Below are 26844 nucleotides of genomic sequence, written 5' to 3'. Positions count from 1 at the left end.
CGGTTTGTCCACTCAGAAACGTGTGCTGACGTCACTCGTGCCCCTCTCTTGTGCGCAGATGACCGCTCGCAGGACGACTACAGCACACACACGCAAAGTGCGACGAAACTAAAAGTTTGTTTTAATTCGCCCAAATGTTCCTCTCTCTCCAGTTAGAAGCGAGCTCTGGTGGTTTTGGTTGACAGGAAGAGCTGAAAACGGCTATTTACTTTTTTCTTCTTCTTCTTTGTTGGGGTCAGTAACCTGTGGAGGGAGCAAAAAAGGGGGGGAAAGGATTTACTTGGGAAAAGCTCGGAAAGTTTGGGATTTATCCGTGTTGGCGTTTAAAATTGCTATACAATTTCTTTCTATTAGAGGTTTTAAGGGCCTTCTTTTGGTTTTTACATCTTTTTAAAGCGAAAGGCTCCACCTGTAGCTGAGGAAGACAGACAGGTGAGTCATTGTCTGGAAGGCGATTTGAATAGTGTCTTTAAGCCCTGTTGTAAATTAGCAATCACGCTCATTTCGTTTTCTCCTTAAGGAGTTAACCTTGCTAAAGTTATTTGACATAGTCTAGTAAAGTTGGCAGACTGTGATATTTTAATTATGTAAAGTTTATATGGCGAGCTTTTTAAAACGCCCTTTGGTCTGTTTAACCTGTTTATTCAGTGACTCTCAGCGGTTTAAATTAGGCTCCAATACTCACTGCAGATATTAGCCTAAAAACAAACACATTTATAGGCTTTTCAAACGTTACAGCACAGTTTTTACATTGTGATGTATAGAATGGCAATGTAATAGACTTTTATACAGCCAGGATACATTACTTTAAATGAGATCTTCTGATCTCAGTGATCTCATTTGACTTTATGTTGTGCTTTTTCAAAAGCAGCAAATATTGTAACTAATTTTTAAATAATCATCATCCACTTATTTGTTATTATGCACATGTAATTATACTCACTAGCCACAGTTTTAGGTCCTTGGCAGGAAATCGATGCATTTAGGCATGCAGACATGGTCAACACGACCTGCTGAAGTTCAAACCGAGCATCAGATTGGAGAAGAGGAAGGATTTAAGTGACTTTGAACGTAGATTGTTGTTGATGCCAGATGGACTGATATGAGTATTTCAGAAACTGCTGATCTGCTTGGATTTTCCAACTCAACTATCTCCAGGGTTTGCTGGGAATTGTCAGAAAAGTAGAAAATATCCAGTGAGTGACAGTTCTGTGAGAAAAAATACCGTGTTCATGTCAGAGGTCAGAGGAGAATGACCAGACTGCTTTGAACTGATAGGAAGGAAACAGCAGCTCTGATAACCACACATTACAATCAAGGTATGCAGAAGAGCATCTCCAAACACAGAGCTTGTCAAATCTTGAGGCAGATTGGTTATATCAGCAGAAGACCGCACTGGATGCCACTGCTATCAGCTAATAACAGGAAATCAAGACTTCAATTCACACAGGCTTATCCTGTGTGCTGTAATCTAAAGCTGGATAATAGGAGACTGGAAAAAACCTTATCTGGACTGATGATTCTCGATTTCTGTTGAAGAATTTGGTGTTGCATGAATCCATCCTGCCTTGTTTTATATTTTCTGGTCGATAGTGGTGGTATAATGATGTGGATGATCTTTTTTGGCACATTTTGGGCACCTTAGTACGAACTGAGCAAAGGTGAATTTAATCTGGTACTAGCAAGGTGTACCTAATAAAGTGGCAAGTGAGGGTGTAATTCATAGTCAAGCACAATGTAACAGGAACTTGTTGGAAAGTCTGGAGGGGTGCAGGTCTTGGGTATAGAGGATAGACATACATCCTCTGAATTAAACAAAGTCAGTGACTAACAGCTGCTGTAACGTCTCAGAGTTTCAGGAATTAATTGAAAATATAAAGAAAATATAAAGATCAGATGTTTTAGAGATCATAAAAGATGATTTTATCAAAGCAGGTTTTGAGTGAATTGTTTCTGCCTGAAGATAGACTATAGTACAATATTATACTACCTGCTGTATTGATTTTTTATCTTTTTTACACAATACTTTCAATGTCATGCTGCCAGACAAAAGGGAGCACCAAGGGCTTGGACCATCTGCCCCGAGGAGTCAAGGAGACAGGGAAAGAAAGGAAGAAACTGCCGCTGTCGACTGTAGCTTCCTATTGTGCACAAATGTATGCTGAAAAAGTTGTGACTGAAGGAAAGATGGGTGAGTGCGCATAAAAAATACACAAGTCTTTGCTGTCTTACCCCCTGCCTTTCTCACACATGCACACACACACACACACATGCATGGATGCACACATATCTGAAGATTGAAATGCTGCGGTGGTCATGCTGCAGCCCATGCTGCCTACTTTCTGTGTTTGGGAAGAGACATCAGTCCACATGACAGTTAACCATTAACTGCTTTTTGCAAAGCTGGCTGGCTGCCTCTATGATAGTCACTGGATTTATTTTTGAGTTTCTTTTAGGGTGAAAAACATATACTTGAACTGGCTAATGTTTTTCTCTTACAATAAGATTAAGCACCCAACCCAGGTAGAAATCTGATACGTCAAAGTCCTTTACACACTAGCACGGTAAACTGTAACACAATATACTAATTGCAATAACAACATCATCCCTTGGCAATCGTAAACTAACTACTCACTGTAACCTTAGTTCTCCTGTTTTATTCCAACAGCATCAGGGAAAACCAACATTAAAAAGAAACCAGAGAATCCACGTCCTGCTGTCTTTTGGTATTAGCTAAAATGTGATGTGGCACAGTTTTATACAGTTTTATGGCTGCAAATGACTTGACTGTAATTTATGGAAGGAAAGATTAGATTATTTGCCATATTGTTGCTGAAAGGCACTTGTGTCAGTATGAACTGTGACATTCTGTTTGTGATGTGCAGATAAATACATGACCTTTCAAGAGCACTTGTCATTTTAATCCTAAAACAGTACTTTAACACTGTTTTTATCTCTATTAAATGTGCTAGTTATAAGTTGCTTTCCTTACCTTACATGAGGGACAGCTTTCCAGCATTGAATCCGATAGTTTGAAGTTTCCCTTAAAATGATTTCCACATCTTCCTCTGTTCTTCTCCTTCAGCAAGGCTTTGCTGTAATTTACTCTCCGTGTTTCAGCATGGGTTTGCGAACCACTAATGCCTCACAGAAACGGCGTCCACCCAAACACAGGCTGCGTCTTTCCTGTGTATAATTATATGGAAAACACGCTTCAGCTTAGGTGTGTCACATATGTTGTGGCTAATTTTGTTTTTGTCTGAGCTAAGATTAGGTGGTACGTCATCAGCTTTCAGAGGCAATCTGTGTTTGTCTTAACCGCTACATGATTATATACCATGTAAGTGTGAACAAGTAAAGAAAAGGAAATATGCACATGCGTGTATGCACACTCTTCTCATATGTTAGTGTGTCTGTCTAATCAGATTAATATTTCCTGTGTATGTGTTTATTTTTAGTCCAGTGTGATAATGACCGCTACATGTATGACTCATAGCTTGTGTTGTAACTTCAGCTGTGTGTGAGGTCTCTTTCTGCTCCTGTACTGTTATTATCCCACTCCTACTGTACCACACCTAGGCTTACTTGATGATGGACATTCCTCTGTTCATTTTGCAAACCCCTTAAACCTTTTTCCTATTTATATGGGAGGGGATGTGTTTGTTGAAGCAAGATCAGACCTGCTTTGATGGACCAGTTACATAAATATCTGATCTTCCTGGTTTCGCCATGTCCAAATGTTGCTGCTTAGAGGATAAAGGATGATACATTAGATGCTGACAATGCAGTAAGGAATGGAGAAGGTCAGCAGACCTAATAAACATTAGCATAGCACAGGGGTGTGAAACATAAGGCAGGGGGGCTGAAACTGGCCAGACTGCAATCCGGCCCACTGGACAGCTTTTAAAAATGTGACGGAGGGCAGATATTTTTGACTTTAACTGTATTTTAAATAGGTTTTATAGTTTTTCCTTCTGATAAAAGTCCCACCCCCATTTGTTATTTTTTATTTATTTTCTTTTTACAATAGGTTCACAGCAAAATAAAGAAATGAATTATCAGAATTTTTTCTGTAAGCAAGGTCCATAAAGACATGGATGAGCGAGTTTAGCGTGGAAGAACTTGACTGGCCTGCACAGAGTCCTGACCTCAACCCGACAGAACACCTTTCGGATGAATTAGAGCACAGACTGTGAGCCAGACCTTCTCACCCAACATCAGTCTCTCCCCTCAGAAATGTATTTCTGGAAGAATGGTCCCATAAATACACTTACAAACCTTGTTGAAAGCCTTCTGAGACAAGGTGAAGCTGTTATAGCTGCAAAGGGTGGGCTGACATATTAAATTAAATTCTTCATTATTGATTAAGAATGGGATGTCTCTTAAATTCATGTGCATGTGAAGGCAGATGAGTGAATACTTTTGGCAGTATAGTGTATCATAAAATGCACTGTGTTAACATGACAGTAGTCATGTGGTGTGGTGTTTTTGTGTTTTTTAACTTGGTTTAAGGAGGCTTAACTTGTCATCTGGTGCGCAGCTGTTGCTTTTTAACCAGCAGTCAGATGCTACATGCGTCGTTAAAAGTATAACGTCCAACATCCCACAGAATGACTAACATGTGACTCATGATTGAGAACAGACATTGGAAACTATAAAATGAGTTTGTGGATGATCTGCACGTCTCTCTGTGGATTGGTCATGTACTATATTATGATTCATTCTTACCCTTATTTACCATAAAGACAACAAACCATGGCAACAGTCTATCCAGACACACATTGTAGCAGCTCTAAATTTGGACTTCATGGTAAAATTACACCAAAACAGTGATGATGCTAATACGTACTAACTAAAATGTTTTTGTTGACTAAGCTTGTTGTTAGCAAGAGCTCAGGGCTCAGACTTTGTATCTTGTAAAAACTTTTGTTAGTAGCTTTTATGTTTTGGTTAGCTGTCAAGTTAAATGAACAGGATGTGCTAGTGTGTTCTTTCAGGGTAGCATATATTCCTAATATCATTCATATGGACTACACTCAGTGCTTTATAGGAACATTAACTATTTTAATCCAATCATCGACTATAAGACCACAGAGATTTCAGGAAGCCCTGCCTCATAATACACACATTGATATGTATACCCACACACACAAGAGAAAAGTGGGTCTCAGGTAGAGGTAGACACAATGGAGAGCTTGTTCTGGCCTGCTTTGTGATTAGGAAAATGGCATGTGGGGGAGTATAGCTGGAAACAAGAAGGAACGGCCAATATGAGGAACAACAAGGGTGAGTGGCACCAGTCTAAAGATGTTTCACATGTAAACTGGGTAGACTGGAGAGAGAAACAGTTAGAAAGTGACCTTTATTCACATGTAGCATATGATTACATGTAGCTACACTACAAGTCTATATGATGGTTTGTCATTTCTTCAAATACATTTGGTTTATGTGTGGGTGTTGATGGCTGGAGTGTGCAGGTGGCAGGAAACACTATGCCCACTTGTTTGCTGTGAATTCTCTAGACAGTTACTCTAGCTTCTTGATCGGGCTCAGCTGGCCATCACATGGAGTTTGTAATAGGAAGATGGAGGGGTATACCTTGTTTATTAGACATTTTTTGTTCTCACGTCTCTGTTGGATGTCTATCAATGTTCAGGGCTGCAGTGTATTAAAGCAGCAGTAGTGTAGTGGTTCTATCCAGAAATCCCTTTGGGGTTGTGCCAAGAAGGACATCTGATGTTAAAACCAACAACATTTCTGTTTGAAAAGAGAACAGCCAAAAATAGCTTTTTGGCATATTTTTGTTAGAGCTGAGGTATGGTGGAAAGAAAATGTGAAAGAGCAAACATGGGTCGTTAAGCTTAATCATACATCTCTATACCTCTGTATCTTCACCATCTCCTTCTGACCTTTGGGTCACAGCTGTTACTCACAGTTTCAAGGAACAATAACACCATTATTTAGCTGGATGGGAAGCCTGAGGACAGGAGAGGTGGAGGAGAGGACAGGTATGGAATGGGAGGAGGAGAAGAAAAAGGTACAAAGAGAAGAGAGGGAGGAGGCAAGAAAGACGTAGGGAGTTTACAGGGATCTGTGTACAGGTAGAGTTAGTCAGGGAGAGGTTATGTTGTGCAGTGTGAGGAGTTAGCAGAGTAGAAGGTTAAGGTCCCTGGATCAGCAAGTCTACACAGCTATCACATTTCTTGATAACAACATAAAAATTCAGCAACTGTGGAACCGAACAGTCTCACTATATTTTCTTTTTAATGCAAATGCAAAAGATTGTTTTAATTTTGCTGTTATACTTCTGCTGATCACATAATGGACAGAAAATCCACATAAAGTCAGTACGCATGGTGCAGGAAGGCTGATGGGGAGTAGATCTAATAAGAAAACCATTTAAGAACCCTTTAAAATTACCTGATCATGTTTGTTTCAGTTACATGCCTAGGCCGTCTCAGTGTGTCTGAGCCACAGATGGCAGGCATGCTCTCTGTAGGTCAGAACCGGCCCACCAAAGGGTCCTTTGATGGATTTGCAGTTTGAAAATTGCAGAGGACACAGGCATAATTTTCATACTGTTCACTGTTATTAAGAATGAGTCACATCATAAGACAGATTGTCTAAACTGTTAATTTATCCAAACTAGTGTTCTGAAGTATCATTAGGTTTATCCATCATCTGCCATACTACATCAAAGTGAGGTAGTCAAGCAAAGGAGCCAGGCTGACGTGTAAAGACTAAAAATATGCAGAAAAATGAGACATATTGTTGAAAGTGCACTCATTACTCAGACATCTTGAAATGGTTATCATGTTTAGGGAATGTCATGGTAATTTCTGGCCTTTGTTATGAACTGTTCTCTTTTAAAAGTGCAACGATTATACAGCATACATCTTTAATGACTTAAAAAACAAGAATTGAGTGCACAAGTTTGAATTTATTTTGGAGTTACACAGACTCCCACTAATATTGATTAAATGTCTATTAGCAGCGTGCACCTTGACCAGATGCTTTTTACAGTCATAAACAAGCTTTGGCATAATTCTGGCTGGATATTCGACCACTCTTCACAGCAGAAGAGTTGGTTGGTTTCCTGGCATTGACCTGGCCTTTAAGCACAGTACACAGATTTTCAATAGGATTAAGATCTGGAAGTTCATTCCAGACACTTAATGGGCCATTTCTCAACTGCTACGGAGTACAGGATCTTCAGTTTAAACAATTGCATGTAAGTACAAGTTATTCTGATATGTCATCACTGTGTCAGTCGGTGCTGAGCAAGAAGTCCCTGCTCTAAAATTGACATCTTCAAGCTCGAAATTTACAGCCAAATGCTTTCTGGACAAAACATTTTATGATCAGATGAGACAAAGATTGAACTATTTGGCCAAAATGACAATAAATTTGTTTGAGGGTGAAAATTTGAGGCTTTCAAACCTAAGAAAAATGTATGAGCTGTCAGTTATGGTGGTGGGAGCATCATTGCTGTTCTGCTGCCAGTGGTACTGATACATTGTACAAAGTGATGAAAGAATGAAGATGGACTGCCTCCAGGTTCTTCACCTCAAAGTATTAGCTAGATGGTTGAAACCAGGACACAACTGGATAGTCCAACAGCACAAGGATCCCACCACACATCAAAAGGGGTTTAGGAATGTACAAAGTATAGTAATGTTAAGCTTCTGGAATGGCTTTTTCAAAGCCCTGACCTCAAACATAACTAATATTAGTGGGGGTATATATTCAGCTCCTGATGCTGTGTGGATTTGAGAAAATCCAAAATAAATTGTTCAAATTCTTGTTTTTTAAATACTTTAAAGACGTATGCTGTACAGTCATTCCACTTTGGAAAAGAATGGTCAAGGAAATTAATGGAAAGTCTCGAATCACGATGCCCGTGATGAGTGTGTGTAAACTTCTGACAACAAGATGTAGGTATCTTTGCATCTGTTTCCATGATCTAAAATGAGCTTAGATTTCTGTATTCCTGTCTTTATTAAAAAGACTTGAACATGAAATGACCAGCAATATTTTTAAACACTTGTTCACATAGCTGAGGCTAGAATGCGGTGTTCTGGAGTAATTAATTTGTGTTTTATTATTAAATTCAGGAGTACATTTTAAGGTTCTTTACACTATAAGGTAAAGACACTACCGTACCATACTTGACATATGACAGTTTAGTATTTCCATAAGTTTCCATGGCCAATCTGAGCAGGTCACTTAATAACTATACTAATGCTGGTGTGCTTAAGTATATCATAAGTGAAATATAAGTTGATATAGTCAGTGTGGTTGGGTATTTTATTTATACTTGTATCACTGTGGTTGCCAAGGACATGAAGGAGGAGGAGAAGTGGAAGTACAGTAGTAAAGATTGGAAGCTGCAAGTCACCTGATTTTATATGTGCTGTTATAGTTATAACCTTGATGAAGATTGTAACGACAGTGGGTTTGTGTAAATGGTTGGTAGTGGAAAGAGACAGGAGGAGACGTATGTTTCACGATAAGGGATTGCATGGCAGACTGACAGTTATCGAGTTTCTTTATTATTATTTGAGTGAAGTTTAACGAACTTGTCAAAGCAAGAACAGGACTTATGAAACTGTTACAACAAACTGCAGACCAAAGAGTTGTAGATCATGACAGTGAGCAACCCGACACAATACCAGGAAGCTGAGACTGGCATACTAAAATGCTGTAATGCTGTTAGGTTTTCAGTCCATCACGTGTGTGCAATAAAAATGGGTAATTACTCAAGGTCAAGTTGACGAGCTGTTCTCACAGCAGAGAAAAGCAGACAGGAAGGGAAACACTGAGAGCGACGCCCCAGTGCAAGTGCAACACAAACAGACAGTACGTGCACTCAGGACAGCTTTGGCACTATATCATAGTTGAAGAGTTTGTTCTTGCTTGGTGGAGAAATGGTAGACTTTAGACTATTGATCAGTCAGTGTCACTTGTACTTTTCAGTTTGTGCCAGGGAATGTGCTGTGTGTCTGCTCTCACTGGGGCTTGAGCCATCTCTGTGAGGTTTTGAAGGGCAGCTGGAAAGTAAAAAAGTGAACTACACAGCAACTACACACCTAGTTCAGCTCACTATTTACTCTTTTAGATTTCATCATCGTTTCTGCAAAGTGTATTTGTTGGTGTGTTATGTAACGTTAAAAGCTGGAGTGTTGCACATGCTTGTTAGCATGCGAGCTTTTGTGATTGTCAGTGTGTTGCTGTGCAAAGAGGCTTTTATATTATCCTCTGCTATCTTATGTATGCTTGTTTGTGTGTCTGCAAATGTGTGTGCGCAGGGAGCAGGGGCATCTCTCTGACCTGTGTACTGACCCCCTGTCGGGTAATTGGAGTGTGTGTAACGCTGATGACCTTGGGAGCCATTGGAGCAGCCGTTTGGGCCGTAGGTCAGACTGCAGTTCTCGCACACCTACACACATTTGGTTCAAAAGTGTTGACGAACATAGTCTGTCATTGTTGATATTTCAAGCAGGTGATAATGTGTGCTCTGTCTGATGATGCAAATGCTTTCATTGTTTGCTGTAACAGATCAAACTGATGTGCTGTTTTTATTACACTTTGTAGTTACATATTGCACAATGGAGGAAGACATAGAACAGTATGATGGTGAGTCAACTGGTGGCTTTGAATGTATGTCTCTCTTTCTTTTTTCTTCATTCTTTAAATATTGATACCGTCAAAAATATATATATCTATATAAATACATATCCAGGGGTGCACATAAGTGGTCCGCAGGTGCGCATTGCTGTCGTAATAAAATACGCGCACTAGATAAGAAGTTGCAACGCGCGTTTGCGTACATATAAAAGGCACTGTTTTTGTCCGCTAGTGTGGGATTTTCACGGCATATTCTGCACCACATCTCTGTGCGTTCATCATTTGTTTGAAGCCAGCTCACTTCCTGCAACCACTTCTCCGAGAATACGCGCTTCTTTTGGGGTTCGGACTCCTTCTGACATTTCTTTAGAGGTGGAGGAACACCAAAGTAATTGGTTAAAGGAGCTTGCTTCTTCGACATCTTTAAGAGTTCTAAACAAATGTCTGTCCTCCTCCAGAAAATCTTATGTACGCAAACGCGCATTGCAACTTCTTATCTGGTGCGCGTCTTTTATTTTGACAGCGAATGCGCACCTGCGGACCACTTATGTGCACCCCTGTACATATCATTAAACTACATTACAGGAGTATGTGCTATTGGACCAGTAGTTTTAAATGTAGCTCTTATAACTCCCCACAGTTCAGGTAAATTCACCTGACCAGCATCTCAGAGTCTTCGACTCCACTCACAGGAGGTGGCGTCAGGTGTGTTCCTCCCCAGCTGATGAACTGCTAGCTAGCATCAGCTGTGAAGAAGTGGGATTTGTCAGGTGCGATAATTTCACAGTTGTAACTCAGTGTTTCAGTGTGACACACTGTCATCCTCGGGACTAATGTGTGTGCGTGCTTGTTTCAGCGTGGTGAATTACTCAGTCACAGCTGCGTCAGAGGCCAGCGGCGATGCTGGAGACTTCTTCTGCGTCAGACAGGAAGAGCTCAGCTATGGCAAGAAAATCAAAGACTCATTGTATCCATGGTAACGCATACACCTGAGTGGCTGTCTCTCAGCAGTCTGCCCTTCTACTACACTGTCCTCTCTGTTGCTCTTCCTGTCTCTTCTTTCACTCGTCTTCTCTGTTAACATAGAGGACAGCCGAACACTGACTTCAGCTTTTGGATGTTTTCTGTGTCAGGCTGTTACTAACTCTGTCCGTCTTTGTTTCAGTGACTGTGAAAGCCGGGAAGTTCTCACACTGTTGTGCCAAGGTAAGATCGCAGATCTCCACTCATTCTGTCTGACACACTGGCCCACTTTATACACCGACACCCAACACCAACACTGTTTTCACCCCGGTGTGTAGAGCTCCCACACACGGTCTGTTCTTGTCTTCTTTCTGCTAATCTCACATGTATTTATTAAGCTATTGCTTTGTTTACTTTTTTAAATGGTGCTACTCTCATTGATTTCTTGTCCATAATATATCAGTCTTTCAACTAGAGTTTATAAAGTAACTTATCTTTTTCCTCACCGTTACTATCTTACACCAGACTGCGGCAGACGTAGTTTTGCGGCAGACCGTATAGTGGGTGGTGTGGACGCGAGGCACGGTAGCTGGCCTTGGCAAGTCAGTTTGCAGTACGATGGTGTTCATCAGTGTGGAGGATCCATTATCTCAGACCGCTGGATTGTTTCTGCAGCTCATTGTTTCCCAGAGTAAGTGAAACAGATAGATTTTACACAGAAACAACAGCTTGATGGATTGTTGTAGCTTTTTGGAAAATCTAAGGCATACATGAAAGTTTGATTAAATTTGTACGGACAGTTTGAATGAAATTGTAATTTTACTTCTATGAAAAGTTCATTTTCAACACAGCTGTGTGTGTATTTTGCCCTCGGCACATAGCGACAATCATCAGACTGCTCTGGCTGCTCGGTTTTGTTTAACGTAGTGTTTGAATGGAAATTTAGATGTTTGTGTGCATAAAAAAAACTACATCACAGCTTCTCCTATTTTTGCTCTTCTAATGCTAGGCGGTATCGCTTTGTTAATCGCTGGCGTGTGCTGTTGGGCTCCATCTACAATAAGCCTGTCAATGCCAATGTAGCAGAGGTGAAGACCATTGTTTACCACAGCAGCTACCTGCCCTTTGTCGATGCTAACATTGACGACAACAGCAGAGACATCGCTGTCCTGGCCCTCACTCAGCCTCTCACTTTCAATGGTAGGACACATTTGCACATCATCAAAATGTGCCTGCTTTCAGTAACTTCTTTGCTAAGTTTGATCCAACATAGTTATGTCAGGATAAAAAAAATGCAACTATTGGTTGTTTCTGATGCTTTAAGGTGACACTAAAACTTAAACTTTTCAAGCACTATGTGCAGAATATTTGACATATTTTAAAAACATATATATACAATTTGGTAATGTGATAAAACTAGAAGTAGTGCAATCAATTAGTTACAAGTTACAAGAAAGAAAATAAATATCAGAGCATAAACAGTATTTATACTGAATAAATACTGGAAAAAGTATCAATCAACTCACTCAAAATTCTGAAATATGAAAAAATTAATGATTAAGGTTTTAAAATTTAATGTGATGATAGGCACTGAAGTGAACACTTCAGTTACTCTGATTGAGAAATACTGCAGAAAGCAGATGAAGTGCATCAGATACTGTTACATTTCCGTGCTGTCATTTACTGTAAGTGTTGTTTCAGTACATCATGTCTGACATCTAGTGTTCGAAATTTAGAACTGCAAAAAAAGAAAAAAAAAGATGGAAACACTTTGGGTGATGTCAACAAGCAAGCATGAAGGAAAGGGGAACAGCTGAGGGGTTTTGGGGAATCAAGTAAGAGGGAAGGTAGGAAAGGCTGGCCTTCTTCAGGGGGTGACAGGAGTTAATGAAATGTGACAAAATCAACTGCCTGCGATCTTCATTAAATGTATGCATTTGTTTTGTTAATAAATATTTATTTGTGTTTCATATTTGTCTTCGTGTGTAGAATACATCCAGCCCGTTTGCCTGCCTGCATATGGCCAAAGGCTGATAGATGGACAGATGGGAACAGTGACAGGCTGGGGAAATGTAGGGTACTATGGTGAGTATACGTTACATTAGTTATTGATAAAATTAGTAATATTTCTACAGAATGTCGTCTTCTTGCATTCAGTCGTTGTTTTTGTATTTAAACATGTTTTGTATTTGCATGAATACTGCGGTGCACCAAATAACAATAACATATGCATAATGGGAAAGGTTTCAGTAGCATGACTGAGTTGTGACAACTGCAGATAACAACTATTCATACGTGACTGTTTATATTCAGGTAAAAACACAAAAAAATTGCTCATATTTAATTTTTTGATAATTCTAAACTATAGGCCATCTAGCAGATGTTCTACAGGAAGCCAATGTCCCCATCATCAGTGACGCCGTCTGCAATGCTCCTGACTACTACGACAATCAGATCACTACTAGTATGTTCTGTGCTGGCTATGAGAAAGGAGGCACTGATGCCTGTCAGGTCAGATTGTTCCCATGCAGCATTTCTGTCTACTTTTGTTTAGTCTGATAAGTCCTTCTTTTACTGGCATGAATATAAATTGGCATACTTACTGGTTTGATGTTATCTCAGTGTCATGCATGTGATTTTCTCTTATATTTGCCCATGGGTAGTTAAAATGTGAGTGTGTGTCTGTTGTTTTAGGGAGATAGTGGTGGACCCTTTGTGGCTGAAGACTGCTTATCCAAGACCACTCGATATCGTCTGCTAGGAGTAGTGAGCTGGGGAACTGGCTGTGCCATGTCCAAGAAACCTGGTGTCTACACCAGAGTGTCCCGATTTCTGCCCTGGATATCCTCAGCCATGAGGGTAAGAGTCCTGCCATTTTTCATTTCATCAGACACTGCATGAAAAACTGTCTGTGCAGCCCCGTCCACTCAGCCAAATCTCCTTGTGTCCCAGCACTTTCGGTCTTAGTTGTTTGCAGCATGTGATGTTCACCTGTGCGAGAGTGAATCACTTGCAGGGGATGGGGTTGGAAGTGTGAACACATCTAATTAGCATCTGAAAAGGAGTGACTACATTCGCTCACTCTGTCACTGGAAGAAGCCACCAAGAAAAATCACTTGTGATTTGTCATACTGATCCACTGTTATACAGGCTTAAGGAACACCTTCATATTCATAAGTCTGTGTCAAAAAGACTTTTCAGAGGCCTCTGGACGACACATTCCCGATTTACATTTGTATTGCTACTATATTGCTGATAGAAATCATTGACTTCAGGTGTCAATGATTCTACTTTTATGGCCACAGGTGTGTAAACCAAGCCATGAGGCATGCAGACTTCTTCTACAAATATCTGTGAAAGAATGAGTCGCTCTCAGGAGCTCAGTGAATTCCAGTGTTTTATTGTGGTAGGGTTCCACCTGTGCAGCAACTCCAGTTGTGAAAATCCCTCTCTATGAAATATTCCACAGTCAGCTGTTAGTGATATTATAACAATATGGAAGTGATTGGGAAACAATGGCAACTCTCTTTGGGGGAGAGATTATGGTGCTGGGTTGTTTTTCAGGAATTGGGCTGAACTTCTTAGTTCTAGTGAAAGGAAACCTTAATGCTTCAGCATACCGAGACATTTCGGACAATTTCATGCTCCCAGCTTTCTGGGAACAGTTGGGGATGGCCCCTTCCTGTTCCAATATGAATCTGCACCAGTGCACAAAGTGATGTCCATAAAGACATGGATGAGCGAGTTTAGTGTGGAAGAACTTGACTGGCGTGCACAGAGTCCTGACCTCAACCCGACAGAACACCTCTGGGATGAATTAGAGTGGAGACTGTGAGCCAGGCCTTCTCGTCCAACATCAGTGTCTGACCTCATAAATGTGTTTCTGGAAGAATAGCCAAAAATTCCCATAAACACGCTCCTAGACCCTGTGGAAAGCCTTCCCAGAAGAGTTGCAAAGGGTGGGCCAACATCATATTAAACCCTATGGCTTAAGAATGGGATGTCACTCAAGCTCTTATGCATATGAAGGCAGACAAGCGAGTACTTGTGGTAATAATGTTCCCAGACCTACGGACTGGTGGGTTAACTTCTGACATCCTCAGGCCTGTAAATCTGCAGTTACACCCAAGACTATATATTTATGTTTCCTGTGAGCAGAAAGTGCAAATATGCAAATACAGCTGTAACTACTGGATCAGTTAGTAATAATAAAGTATATTTTTATAGCACCATCAAAATGATCTCATACACACACACACACACGCGTGCGAAAACACAATAAAGAGCAAAGTCAACTTGAATAAATAGGCAAGCATAAAACTTAAAACAACAGTCAATTAAAACCATGATGCAGGTGCACTCACTCACATTATCTCACTTTGTTTGTTTCATGGAGTGGCACAGTGGTGCAGCAGTTAAAAACCTGTTTTATGTTACTGCGTTTAGGTATTTGACTAGGGAAAGGGGTATGCAACTATTGCAAACATGAATATGTGCAGTCCTCCATGGACCCTCCATGTAATTGAACGTTGACTGGTTGAAAAGTGGTCTGGAACAGTGGTGTTCACCACAAACGAGAGTAGCGTGAGAGACATATCAAAAACATAAAGCATGAAAAGAACAGACACAATAGACACTATTTCACTTCTGCTCTTTCTATGTTTTAACTTTGCTCTTCTCTGCTGCTGGCAATAACAGCACTAACAAGAGTAGTCCACAGGCCCGTCATGTATGACCATAATCAGCTACAACATGTAGACAGCAGTCCTCATAGCGGTCTCTAGGATGTGACCACCATTGAACCATGTTGATGCCTGAACATTGCCACAAAGTTCTTGGTTAAATCCTGCTGGTTCCTTCTGTTTCTTCACGATTTTCCGGAACCCAACAATATGTTTGTCGGGTTAATTTCAAACTGGCAGCAGGTTTGGAAAGACATTGATTTCCCGCAGCTTTGTAATGGACTTGCCTGTCATCCTATGTCAACTGTGAAAAGAAAACTACTGCTGTATCTCAGAGGCTTCATGATCTCCTGAGAGGAAAAATTGAGGCGCTAAAAGGAAAGAATGGACCGCTGTACATCAGCTTCATGTCATACTGTGATAGAGAGCCTCAGGGCCAGTTCAAGAGAGCATTTCCTTTTAATATCAGCTCTGCTGTTCTAGTCAGCAACGTATCCTTGATGGCCCCAAATCATTAAGGTTAAGTCACTGACTAGAACTCTAAACTGGCAACCACTGATCAAAACTTTGATAAACTCTTGACTGGAAAAGCCAAGATTGTATGATTTTATAACTGCCTAATCTCATCCGTCAGTCAGTCATTTATGTAGTCTGAGACAGTTATAAGAGACCAAGGATAAAGTGTACAATATAAAATATAATGTTTGGTATAAATACGTTTAGAAAAACCTCCAAAATATTGCCCCTACCTGGAGCATCAAAATGTCATTTGCTGCTTCTGAGTTTTATGTGTATGGTAACATTCTGTCCAAACGTGGTCCAATATGCAGATGTGCACTTAGGATTAGTTTCTAGTCTCGCCTGATGTGTGTATACAGGTCAGTGGTAGTGTGGAGATTGACTTGAGGTGACATTCGGTCAGAGATTTAATTCGTTTCATTAGGCCACAGTCACACGGAGGATCTCATTATCCACGCTGTGATGTTCTGGACTTTCAGCTAGAGCTTCGTCCAGAGGAGACATGTCTGTGTCATCGGGCGAGCTCAGTCTGTCAAAACACAAAGCAAATACATCATAAAACATGCAGCAGGTATTCAATTTAAAGAGAAGAATGTGTCTCACGCCTTTGTTTTTAAACTTACAGTTCTTCAGCTTTGTAACTAGTGCAGTTGTTCTCAAAGTTGTGATGATTCATAGCTCTCTATAAAAAACACACCAAGACACAAACTGGATTATTTTCTTTTTAATCTGTATTCTATAAGGAAGTTTGAGTGATACTCAGTAGTTAATAAAACCATCACCCAACCTTGGGGATAAGATGCTCTTTGAAATGTTTCTTTGCTGCGTCTGGGTCGTATGCGTTTGGAGGATTTCTGTCTGAATCTGGTCCAATATGCAGACGTCTGTGATGTGTAGCTGTGTATTTTGGATTAGCTTCCAATCTAGCCTGAAGAGTCGCACACAGATCAGTGAGTTCTTTGCTTCGAAAGGAAGGAGGCCTAACAATCCACCCAGCCACCCCCTCAACAGCGCCATCCTCCTCATCGGACATCATATCAATTGTTACACCCCTCCAGAAGTCCAGTTCATCTGCACTGAGGACTCCCTGCCTGGCTTCCAGCAGCTGTAAGCAGAGGCAGTACATACAGTTGTGGATGTGCAACATCTGTGTGGTGACAGTTTGTGCACAAATGTGACTGAAAAACAGTGCAGTAGTACTGCCAGTAAGTTTAAATCACATCAGATAACTTTACCCTTTTCCTCCTCTGACGGCTGCGGGCTGCAGTCTTCATGGCTTCAGCCTGGGCTGCAAGGTCCGGCTGGCTGTAGCGGAAATTCCTGCGTATGGTCTCATAGTATGTTTTACAGGCAGCTGGAACCATTAAACGAGCATGTTACAAACTTAAACCTGGAAACAGACAAAGCTACAGTAAAAGAGTAAAGTACAAACAGTGCTTACAGAGAATGGCATCTCTAGCCACGCTGTGCAAATCCGGACTTTCAGCCAGAGCTTGGACCAAATGAGACGTGACTGCCTCATTGTGAGGCGAGCTCAGTCTGCGAAATCCAGATGTTTACACGTCAGCGATCACATATATATATATATATATATATATATATGTGTGTGTGTGTGTGTGTGTGTGTGTGTGTGTGTGTGTGTGTGTGTATATATACAGCTGGAATTACACAGCCCTTAAAACTAACACGACATAATATCTCACCCTTCTTCAGGATTGTAGCGCTTGCGATTTCCCTTGGCGTTATGAAAACGACGCACCGCCTCCTACAAAATAAAACACCGTGATTGACTTTATGAACAAACGCTCTCATCCAGCTGTTCACAGCTTGTCAGATGTGCTAATCGTTTAGAGTTAGCAGTGGCTTCTCTCTGCTTCTCCTGCTCGGGGTGTTTGTGCGGCTCTCCTCTGCCTCCTTAACGCACACGCCGCATACATGCACACATACATACCGCAATCTTGGGATTGTGCGCCCGTCTTTTCCTCTTCTCCTCCACACAAGCGCGGGAGTTCACTACTTCTTCTAAAGCGGTCATCCTCTCGTCTATGGAGTGCAGTTTTGCGTTTACCGCTGTTAGTTGCTCATTCACATCAGCAGCAAACCGAGCCAGCTGACGAGACAGCCCGCTCACAGCAGTGAGCAGTTTGTGGTCTCTGCTGTCCGGAGCAGCAAGCCCCGGTCTGTGCGGAGGAGTTCCCAGAGCGATGGAAGAGAAACGACGTCCCGGCATTGCACGGAAAATCCAAGCCGCCAACACACGCTGTCCTAAATCTACCCAGTCTGACAACTTCTCACCAGGCGGAGAATAACATGCTCATATGGTAATAAGAGATGCTCTTCGCGAGGTTGCTCCAATCACTTGCAAGATTCTGGTCACATGGAAACCTCATCCAATTATATGCGAGGTTAAGGTCACAGGTACTCCCGGCCGGTGTGGCGCCCCCCGCCCCCCAACCTCGTTTGCATTTTGATAACTGGCAGCATTTTCATTTGCGTGTGAAAGCCTCCACCTTACCTGGGTGGTGCCAAGCTTCTCTGAAATGCAAAACTAACAGAAATTCAAGCTCAACATAGATTCCCAGCAGTTCCTGATTTTATGTGCTGCGTACAAATTCCTGATCTCAACCTGCACCTCTGCTGCAATTCACTGTGCTGCTTACTTCAAAACCCCTACTTTCATGTTGTGGTGTTCTTTTTAGTGTTTCACTGTATTACTTGAATTTTATTGTCTTCTAATAATAACAGAAATGCAATGGTGCTGTTTACGTATGTTGGGCAGCATAACCTGCTGAAGTTCAAGAAAACATCAGAGTGGACAAACTGATAGGAAGGCAATGGCCTGTTACAACAGAGGTATGCAGAAGAGCATCTCTGAATGCACTGCTCATCAAACCCTGCAGCAGACACGCTACAGCAGCAGAAAGCCACACCAGGTGTCACTCCTGTCAGCTAAGAATGGAAAATGAGACTACACAGGCTCGTCAAAACTGGACATCAGAAGACTGGAAAAACACCGCCTGGCCTGATGAGCCTGCACAATTCGTGAGGTCAGACCCTGATGTTGGACGAGAAGGCCTGGCTAGCAGTCTCTGCAGCAATTCATCCCAGAGGTGTTGTGCAAGGTTGAGGTCAGGACTCTGTGCAGGCCAGTCAAGGTCTTCCACACTAAACTCATTCATCCATGTCTTTATGGACCTTGCTTTGTGTATAGTCATGTTGAAACAGGGAGGGGTCATCCGCAAACTGTTTCCACAACGTTGGGAGCATGAAATTGTCTAAAATGTCTCTTTATGTTGAAGCATTAAGGTTTCCTTTCGCTGGAACTAAGGCGCTGAGCCCAATTCCTGAAAAACAATCCCACACCATAATCCCCCCTTCACCGAACCGAGTTGCTGTTGTTTTCAATCACTTCCACTTTGTTATAATACCACTAACAGTTAACTGTGGAATATTTAGTGTTATATTGAGCTCCTGAGAGCGACTCATTTTTTCACAAATGTTTGTCGAAGCAGTCTGCATGTCTCAGGGGTTGGTTATATACCTGTGCCCATAAAATTCATGAGAAGACCTGAAGTTAATGATTTGGATGGGTTGCTGAATATTGAGTCAAACAGGCATACAGATTAAATCAAATGTTATATGTTTTAAGATTAATAGAATGATACAATTAAGAATTTCATCCTGTTATAACATGTTCAATTCTGCTTTTGTCTTTCCTCAGAACTATCAAAACTCACCCGGTGTTCATAAAATGGCACGGACATGAGATTCCTGCTTTCATGTTTCTGCTTTTTCCACTCTTGGATGACAAAATGGACAGTCCCCATAAGTGATACTGTGACTACATAGGTGCTACGACAGGGGGAAACAAGGCTGTGATGTTCCCCTCTTGTCAAGGCTTCCCTTCTCACTGAAACATTTTTTCCGAGGATTTTAACAACTCTCTGAGCCTTTACTGTAGAGTGAAAAGTCTGGACACAGTCACACCTTCATATTCATACCGTACATATTATCAAATGTTAATAGAGGCTTATGTCTTTGCAGGGATACACAGACAGAGCCCAGACATGAGGATTTCAAGTGGTCAGCTTACTGATTCACTGCAGTTATCAGAACCACTACAGTTTGTAAACTACATTATTTTTCTGACACAATTTTCTTTGTATTTCTGTGTAAAAAAAAAAAAAAGTTACCAGAAGTAAACCTATAAATACAACATGAGTTAATTGCAGACTTATAAGATTTAGAATAGCTCAGGTCTGTTTGAAGATGATGTAATTTCAAGCCTCATTTTAGGAAATTCTTCTTTATGTGGAGATTTTATTTGTTCGCCCCACACAAGTCACTTTCTTCAGTGTTGGTCTTCCTGCAGCCTTCTACTCAGCAAGCCGCAGTGAGTGCACACTGCATCATCAATTAGTACTAAATACCTAAAGTACTTTGGTCTTAACAGATAAATAGAGATTAGTGCTAATTAACATGTAGAGAAATCCTGGAGTTTCTGTTTTTTAAACTTAAAACTCACAACAGTTATTTACAGTTCAACCTGTACGTGTGTGATACACGCCATATCTTTTTATATGCAGTAGCTTTACTTTTTTATAATAAAAATAATAATAAATCATACAGATTACTGTTAAAATCAGTCTGTTTTTTGTTGTTGCCTTGTAAATATTAGTCAGTGTCTTGTTTATGTAGATGTTTATTTGTGACATTTTACACATGTCTAAAAGACTCGCTGATCTGAAGAGCCAACAGTGCAATACCGACTATAATCATGTTCTTATTAAATATGTACTTTGCAGACTTTTATACTTCGACTTGTGACTTTCAACTTTCAAATGCTAAAGGTGTCCCATCACATTAACTGGTTTTATTCCTCCTACACACATATACGCACACACATTACTGTATATCTTGGTTATGTTCTTACTTATTGTAGTGGCTGCTGAAAATTGAATTCATACATGATCCAAATAAATGAGTCGATATTCTACATCAAGAACATCAAAATTTATTATGATGTAGGCGTCAGTGGTAAGATTGACTTGTAAACAGATTTTACCGAGCAGGACGTACTGCAGTTCAATCAAGTCTGTTCAGTCTAATAGTTACTATTTAGCACCACCATGTGGAATAAAATTGTTTTACACTTACAGGATTTATGATGTGCATACTATAAATATTGTAAAATGTAATTGTTGCATTGAGTGTTGTATTGAAATAAAGCTTTAATTGGCCACAGGCATCTTGTACCAATATTCATTGTTCATTCATTTAATTGTTCAGCTAAATAAAATAACTGTACAGAGCAGCTTTACAGTAACTCAGACAACAGAAATAACACAAGTACTCTGCCACTGCACAGCGTACACCCCTGCACCCACAGGAAGAATGTCAAGACCTGGATTAGTTTGTGATGTTTCTTGAGAAAGTCACACTTTGCCTGACTCTAAATGGTAAAGTATTCTTGAAAAAAATCCTAAAAAGCTAATTTCCTTCTCCCTGTCTGCTAAAATTGTGACTCATATCTGTTTATAATATATTAATCAATCCCGTTAACAAATTAATTAACAAGCTGAATCAGTCTGATTATCTCTTAGCTGATGGAATGATAGAAATGTGCAGTGTTAGGATTTTTTTCTCCCTGCTATCCTTTAAAACATACATTTTTTAAATTTTACTTTCTATTAATTTGATCAGTTGTGTTTTTACAACATAAACAGTGCAACAACATGATTGCTATAAATAATTAAAGTTATTTAAATAAAAAACATTTAGTTTTCAAACATTTTAACACTCCTGAAAACAGGTTTGCCTTAAGATGACTGTACACTGTGCTTTGAACTTGATCATTTTCTTGAGAGGAAGAGGGCACATGACAAAATGCAGAGACTCAGCTGGATTTAACCACAGAGGCGTAGATCGCAGAGTCGTTGTTTTCTCTTGCTTCGGACCTGAGGAGAAAACAGTGGAATGAACAGTGTGGTTGGGACTCAGTCTGAAGCCGTGTCAGGTGCCACTTCTGTGATAACCTTTATGATGACACACTGATAGCAACACTGAGGCAGTTTAAGATCAGTTTTGTTATCATGGAGCGTGGTCGTGTCTCCTTTAGTAACGTTTCGTGGTCGTGTCTCCTTTAGTAACGTTTCTAGGAATGTGCAGGCTTCAGCCATTGTTATAAAGATAAATCTTAATTTTTTATCTGTGATGATTTCAGTTATTTTACTTTAGTTGGAGACGTGTGTGAACATGTCAGAGTTTGGAGAGTAAGCATACCAGGAGTGCTGTGGCAGGCTGTTGGAGTTCAGGTGATGTGGAAAACTGGAGTCTTTGGGCCTGATGGTCACCATGGAATAGGTAACCTCATCTTCATAAGAAGTGGTATCCTAAGAGAAAGAAGAAGTTGACGTAATATGAGTGTGTTGTGTTTAGCAGAGATGCTGAACAGTCATGACTGTGGATCATGACTTACATCCCGGTGTGAGCTCCTCTGTGAAGCAGTAGAAATGACCTGAGGAGGGACAGAGGGAGTCGAGGATGGAAGCGGGTGGATGTTGGCGTAAATGGTGTCAGGTGGATCTTCGGCGGCTGAAGATCTTGATCTTGTTCTGATGAGCCTGGAGCCAAACACTCTCTGCCAGAGTGGACACATCACAATCATCACTCCACTAGAATATTTGGTCTTGTGTGTGTGTTTGTGTGTGTGTGTGGATGCTCTTCAGCGAGATACTTCCCAAACCTGTGTGTAACTGACAGATATGGCTTATTTAAAGTTTTTTTTTGGCATGTACTCACTTTCTTGTCTGCGCTGGTCTTCTGTTTCTTCCTGCCATGACAACAAAATTTAAAAAAATAAATAAATCAAGAGTTAAATATGTCAAAAGTTGTGCAAACTCAAGCCAGAACAGAACGTTCTTCGTTGCTCAGTCACGTTTCCTAATGTTTAAGGGAAGCTGTTATGTAATACTGGCAAACACAGGCAGTTAACATGCTAAAATACTGCCTTCTAGGAGTTTCTTAATATATCAAAACTAACAACATTTACAGACACAATCTATAAAGAATCCATGGAAGTTGTTTTATGTATAATACTGGCCTTCTGTGCTGATATGGACCTTAGCAATGAATGCTCCCCTCCCTACTAAACACCAAGATACCGACTGTCAGTGTAGAAATATGCTGCAGTGACTGATGTGTTAAAACTGGCAGCAGCAGAATGGAAATTCAGATGACACACACGGTGCATGTTAACACTCATTACAGCATTAGGTAAGACACATTTTTAAAAGTTCTGCAACACGTGAAACAAAAAGAAATAGAGTGACATAACAAATATGCACATGTAAGTCAGTGGTTAAGTGCAAAAAATGACATGAGTCAGCCTCACTAAAGCCTCACTCTCCATCTCTTACTGACTCACCGGAACAGAAGAAGTGCCACCACTAGTGTCACAAGAAGAGAAACTCCAATTCCAGCCAAGACTGGGAGGGACTGCCCTTCTGAGGGGAAAACGCACAGTCAGCTTGGAAATAACATAAAATCGATCAGCTCGATAAATTTCAATGAAGGAATAGAGGCAACTTGAGATTTATTTTTCATATCAGATTAAGAGGTTGTGGTATTTTGCACAGATTGCCTTTTGAGGATACAACAAGCATCTGTAAGTAGTGGCTCCTACCATTCTCCTTTCTCTGCATAGACAGCAGCACTTGAGTTGAGTTGCCCTCCCCGAGACTGTTCCTGACCTTGCAGAGGTACACTCCACTGTGGGAGTCTTCCACAGAGGGAAGGGAGAGGAGCTGCCCTGAGCCCACCTGCAGCATGGAGCTGGTGGCGTCAGAGTCGACCATTTTGTACCATGTGTAGCTGTCTGCTGCGGGGTTAGCCACACTGCTGCAGGTCAGATTGACACTGCTGCCCTCATCAAACAGCTGTGGATCCACTGAAATGGAAATGTTCATTGGAGGGTCTGAAAAAGCCCAAACATCACGATTGTTAACAGATTTGTTTTAAAAAGACAGGAAAAATGGTGATCAGTGATCAGCTGTTCACAACCTTTTCTTTTTTTGTGTGCTAAATCTGAAGAGACTCATTACAACTAAAATAATTAAATTTAAATGCACTGTCTTGTCTTCCTAATAAAAACAGAAGAGATACACTTTTAAGATAAAAAAAAAAGGATGACCCCCCCCCCCCCCACACACACACACACACAAAAGCTGCTGACTTTAACTAATTTGGTTGCATGTAACTCTTGCATCTAATTTTGATGCCTAACTTTGGTGTAAAATGTTAAATTTGATGGAATCTTGTCAAGTGAAATCAACTTGATTGGTAAACATTCAGTTTATACCAAGCAAGATTAATTTTTTGAATGAATAAACCGTAAAAGCAGTTAAACTCTAATTTCATCATGTATTTGTTAGGACAGGACAGACTTTGTCTTCCAGAAATGATCTCTAAATTAAAGTGGACATGTAAGACTAATTTGGACCATGAAGCCTTAGTCTAAAAAAACTGTTATAGATTTAACTTTTTCTGTGAAGCTGGATTTAGGAAATAAATGTTTAAAATAAAAGTTTTTAGAACTGTTTTTTGTTGTTGTTGTTGGTTGGTTGGGGCTAGCAGACTTACATTAGTTTATGTTTGCTAACTAGTGACAGAACCGATAACTAAGATGAAAAAAACCCACTTAAACACTAAAAAGCAGTCTAAGGGGGTCACGTTAGACTGCAACAATTAGATTTTTTAAAAATGTGTTTCTGGTCCATTCATTCATCAGTCTCTTCTCCCTATTGACAACACTCAAGAACCTGTTAGCTTGTGAATAATCAGGTGTTAGAAAATTTCCTTTTTAAGTTGATGGTAAAACCAGTTAGATGACATATGTGTGCTTTTCTGTAAAAATTTAAAAAATGATTAATCAGCATGGATATTTTAATATCACTTCCTCCGGCTGTGAACTTTAACACAGTGTCTCCAGACTGAACTTTTTGACACATTGTGACAGCAAACAGACAGACTGTAGCAATCATAAAAGTCAGGAAGTTGTGATATCAATCAGTTGAGGATTGCCTTTGAAATGTCTGACACGTACTCATGATCATGTGTCTAATTGCCCTCCTAGATAGCTTCCAAGTAACCAGACACACTCACATTTAATGTCAAGGTGAACCTCAGTCGAGTTGATCAAGTCGATGCCCGTCCAACTGATGTTATTCCATGCCTGGCAGTAGTACCATCCTCTGTCGCTGGGCAGGATGTCAGCGATGACGTAATTCTGCCCAGAACTGATAAGCTGTCCATCCTTATACAGGCTGTATCCGCTGTGTGCCACAGGGGGGTTGGCATCGCTGCTGCAGGTCAAAGTCGCTGTCCCTCCACTGCGGATGTCTCCCCATGGACTCACTGATAGTGTCACTTCTCTGGGTGCATCTGTTTTAGAGAAGATAAGGAAGTGTAGCCACATGGATGATAAATCCTGATCGTAATGATGGAGTCATTAAAAGTGTCAATGCATGCAACAAAAATAAAATACAATACAGGAAGATTTCAGTATTTTACTTCCCCTTTCCTATTTTTAAAACTATTTTTAAAAACCACAGAAAAACTCCTCAACCTGCTGTTTCTTATCTCATCGGCACGGGCCACAACAATGGTGCTCATGCTGGATAAAACATATCTATATCTGACCTTATGTGACATTTCACACTCAGATCAAACTTCAAGCAGCCTTTAACCTCCTAATTCCCCAGAGTAAAGGTGATATATTGTGATGTCCAAGTGAGGATATGTAAAAGGGACAACTTGAGCCAATTTCTGGACACGATTGTCCAAAAATGATTCTAATAATTCACATGATCATGGTTATTGAAATACTGTGATGAGATTCAAGTGTACTCCTCTAACAATTGGTCTTCGTCACAGGAGACATAAAGAAAAACACAGTCATATATAATAAAGTTAATCATATGAGAGCTTCTGCTTCAGTTACAAGTCTGGGGTATTGTGGACTCCAGCTCACCTCTCTGACATAATGTAACACGTGATTAGAGTGGAGCCTGTAACTTGAGTTTTGTGGTATGCTTTCTTAACCCTCTACTCACATTGAACATTCAGAGCCACAGGTGCAGATCTGACTGATTCCTGTCCACGGACTGCACAGTAGTATTTCCCAGCATCCTCGCTCCTGGCCTGGAAGACTGGATTTGATACAGGTTGCCCATCTCTGAACCAGACAATGTCTTTAGGCTCAGGACAGCCTGACATACAGGTCATCCCGACACGACCTCCCTCTGTCACAGTGCTTGGCTCGATGACAGTGGTCAGCTCTGATAAAGAAACATAAATCTATAAATGTTTGCTAAAATCATCGAAACAGAAATGTTCTCGTAATTAGTCGTTACCTCCCACAGACAAGTACGTCGGTTTTATGCTCATCCATCTGTTGAGTTTTGTGGTAAAACGAAAATAGTAAGCTCCTTCATCAGCGTATTGTACATCATTGACCTTCAGACTGCAGTCGCCGCGGTAGTTTCCCAAATATTTAAAGTGGTCCGGAGTTAAAGGAAGTTTATCAAGAGGAAAAAGTCTCCATTTGCCAGATGCATATAACTTTTTAAACCAGCTGACAGAAGTAATGAAGTGACCTAAAGGGTAGTCATATTTGCAGTTGATCAATACTGATGTTCCTTTCAAAGCGCACTGATTTTCAGACGTCACACTCCAGTCTCCACTCCAGACACCTTTGGACAAAAATGCAGAAAATGAAGAAAAATGTATTTCCAGAATTAGCACTGCAGTTCCATTTTAGTCATCACATATCCTCTTTATTAGATTAAAAAAATACATCTACTCACCTGGCGTTATTACCAGAATGATCAGGCTCCAGCTTTCCATTATTTGAAGTTTTACCTGCAACAATCATGACACAGGTCACTATACACCAACTGTCCCCAAAAATAAAGAAACCATGAGTGCGTGATCAGAAGTACTCACCAGCTGAAGCAAAGTGGCTTATTGCTTTACACATTCTTCATTTTTGTGG

The 26844-nt window shown here is 40.6% G+C and overlaps 3 protein-coding genes across 5 annotated transcripts; 1 reads left to right on the top strand and 2 right to left on the bottom strand.

The window, feature by feature from the left end:
• Positions 1–231: 231 nt before the first annotated feature.
• Positions 232–21037, top strand: hpn (hepsin). The gene is made up of 13 exons (XM_031733128.2): positions 232–432; positions 2047–2191; positions 9309–9416; positions 9595–9636; positions 10268–10397; positions 10484–10603; positions 10793–10833; positions 11116–11281; positions 11600–11790; positions 12580–12675; positions 12959–13101; positions 13285–13449; positions 19513–21037. The coding sequence occupies exons 2-13, from the start codon at positions 2155–2157 to the stop codon at positions 19555–19557; spliced, it is 1284 nt and encodes a 427-aa protein (XP_031588988.1). The 5' UTR covers positions 232–432; positions 2047–2154; the 3' UTR covers positions 19558–21037.
• Positions 14786–18118, bottom strand: LOC116314980 (uncharacterized protein C14orf93). Of its 2 annotated transcripts, none has more exons than XM_031733129.2 (7): positions 17743–18117; positions 17495–17556; positions 17233–17330; positions 17027–17145; positions 16579–16896; positions 16415–16473; positions 14786–16320 (listed from the first exon to the last, which is right to left on the bottom strand). In XM_031733129.2, exons 1-7 carry the CDS (start codon positions 18019–18021, stop codon positions 16212–16214), a joined length of 1044 nt encoding a protein of 347 aa, XP_031588989.2. In that variant the 5' UTR covers positions 18022–18117; the 3' UTR covers positions 14786–16211. The 2 variants fall into 2 exon arrangements, with proteins under 2 accessions (XP_031588989.2, XP_039475225.1); XM_039619291.1 differs by having other exon boundaries at positions 16231–16320; positions 16415–16499; positions 17743–18118.
• LOC116314977 (B-cell receptor CD22-like) lies at positions 20790–26818 on the bottom strand. 2 transcript variants are annotated; one of them, XM_031733127.2, is made up of 11 exons: positions 26796–26818; positions 26657–26711; positions 26204–26542; positions 25904–26128; positions 24954–25232; positions 23476–23766; positions 23218–23293; positions 22593–22623; positions 22270–22431; positions 22074–22183; positions 20790–21748 (listed from the first exon to the last, which is right to left on the bottom strand). In XM_031733127.2, exons 2-11 carry the CDS (start codon positions 26694–26696, stop codon positions 21688–21690), a joined length of 1614 nt encoding a protein of 537 aa, XP_031588987.2. In that variant the 5' UTR covers positions 26697–26711; positions 26796–26818; the 3' UTR covers positions 20790–21687. The 2 variants fall into 2 exon arrangements, with proteins under 2 accessions (XP_031588987.2, XP_031588986.2); XM_031733126.2 differs by having other exon boundaries at positions 23218–23296; positions 26796–26816.
• Between the last annotated feature and the right edge of the window lie 26 nt (positions 26819–26844).

This window comes from Oreochromis aureus, linkage group 11 (genome assembly GCF_013358895.1).
Source record: "Oreochromis aureus strain Israel breed Guangdong linkage group 11, ZZ_aureus, whole genome shotgun sequence".
NCBI lineage: Eukaryota > Metazoa > Chordata > Actinopteri > Cichliformes > Cichlidae > Oreochromis > Oreochromis aureus.
The sequence above is the reverse complement of the archived record's forward strand: the minus strand, read 5'-3'. Positions and strand labels throughout refer to the sequence as shown.

What these genes read in the sequence shown, in the direction of transcription:
- hpn (XM_031733128.2), top strand. Translation starts at nt 2,155, where the DNA reads ATGTATGCTGAAAAAGTTGTGACTGAAGGAAAGATGG. An exon ending in AAAGACTCATTGTATCCATG is followed by an intron (nt 10,604 to 10,792) that starts GTAACGCATACA and finishes TCTTTGTTTCAG; the next exon opens with TGACTGTGAAAGCCGGGAAG. An exon ending in GGATATCCTCAGCCATGAGG is followed by an intron (nt 13,450 to 19,512) that starts GTAAGAGTCCTG and finishes GTCTTTCCTCAG; the next exon opens with AACTATCAAAACTCACCCGG.
- LOC116314980 (XM_031733129.2), bottom strand. Translation starts at nt 18,021, where the DNA reads ATGCCGGGACGTCGTTTCTCTTCCATCGCTCTGGGAACTCCTCCGCAC. An exon ending in CGCACAATCCCAAGATTGCG is followed by an intron (nt 17,557 to 17,742) that starts GTATGTATGTGT and finishes TTTATTTTGTAG; the next exon opens with GAGGCGGTGCGTCGTTTTCA. An exon ending in CGCTACAATCCTGAAGAAGG is followed by an intron (nt 17,331 to 17,494) that starts GTGAGATATTAT and finishes TGGATTTCGCAG; the next exon opens with ACTGAGCTCGCCTCACAATG.
- LOC116314977 (XM_031733126.2), bottom strand. Translation starts at nt 26,696, where the DNA reads ATGGAAAGCTGGAGCCTGATCATTCTGGTAATAACGCCAG. An exon ending in TGTGGCTCTGAATGTTCAAT is followed by an intron (nt 25,233 to 25,903) that starts GTGAGTAGAGGG and finishes TCTCTAAAACAG; the next exon opens with ATGCACCCAGAGAAGTGACA. An exon ending in GGTTCACCTTGACATTAAAT is followed by an intron (nt 23,767 to 24,953) that starts GTGAGTGTGTCT and finishes GGGCTTTTTCAG; the next exon opens with ACCCTCCAATGAACATTTCC.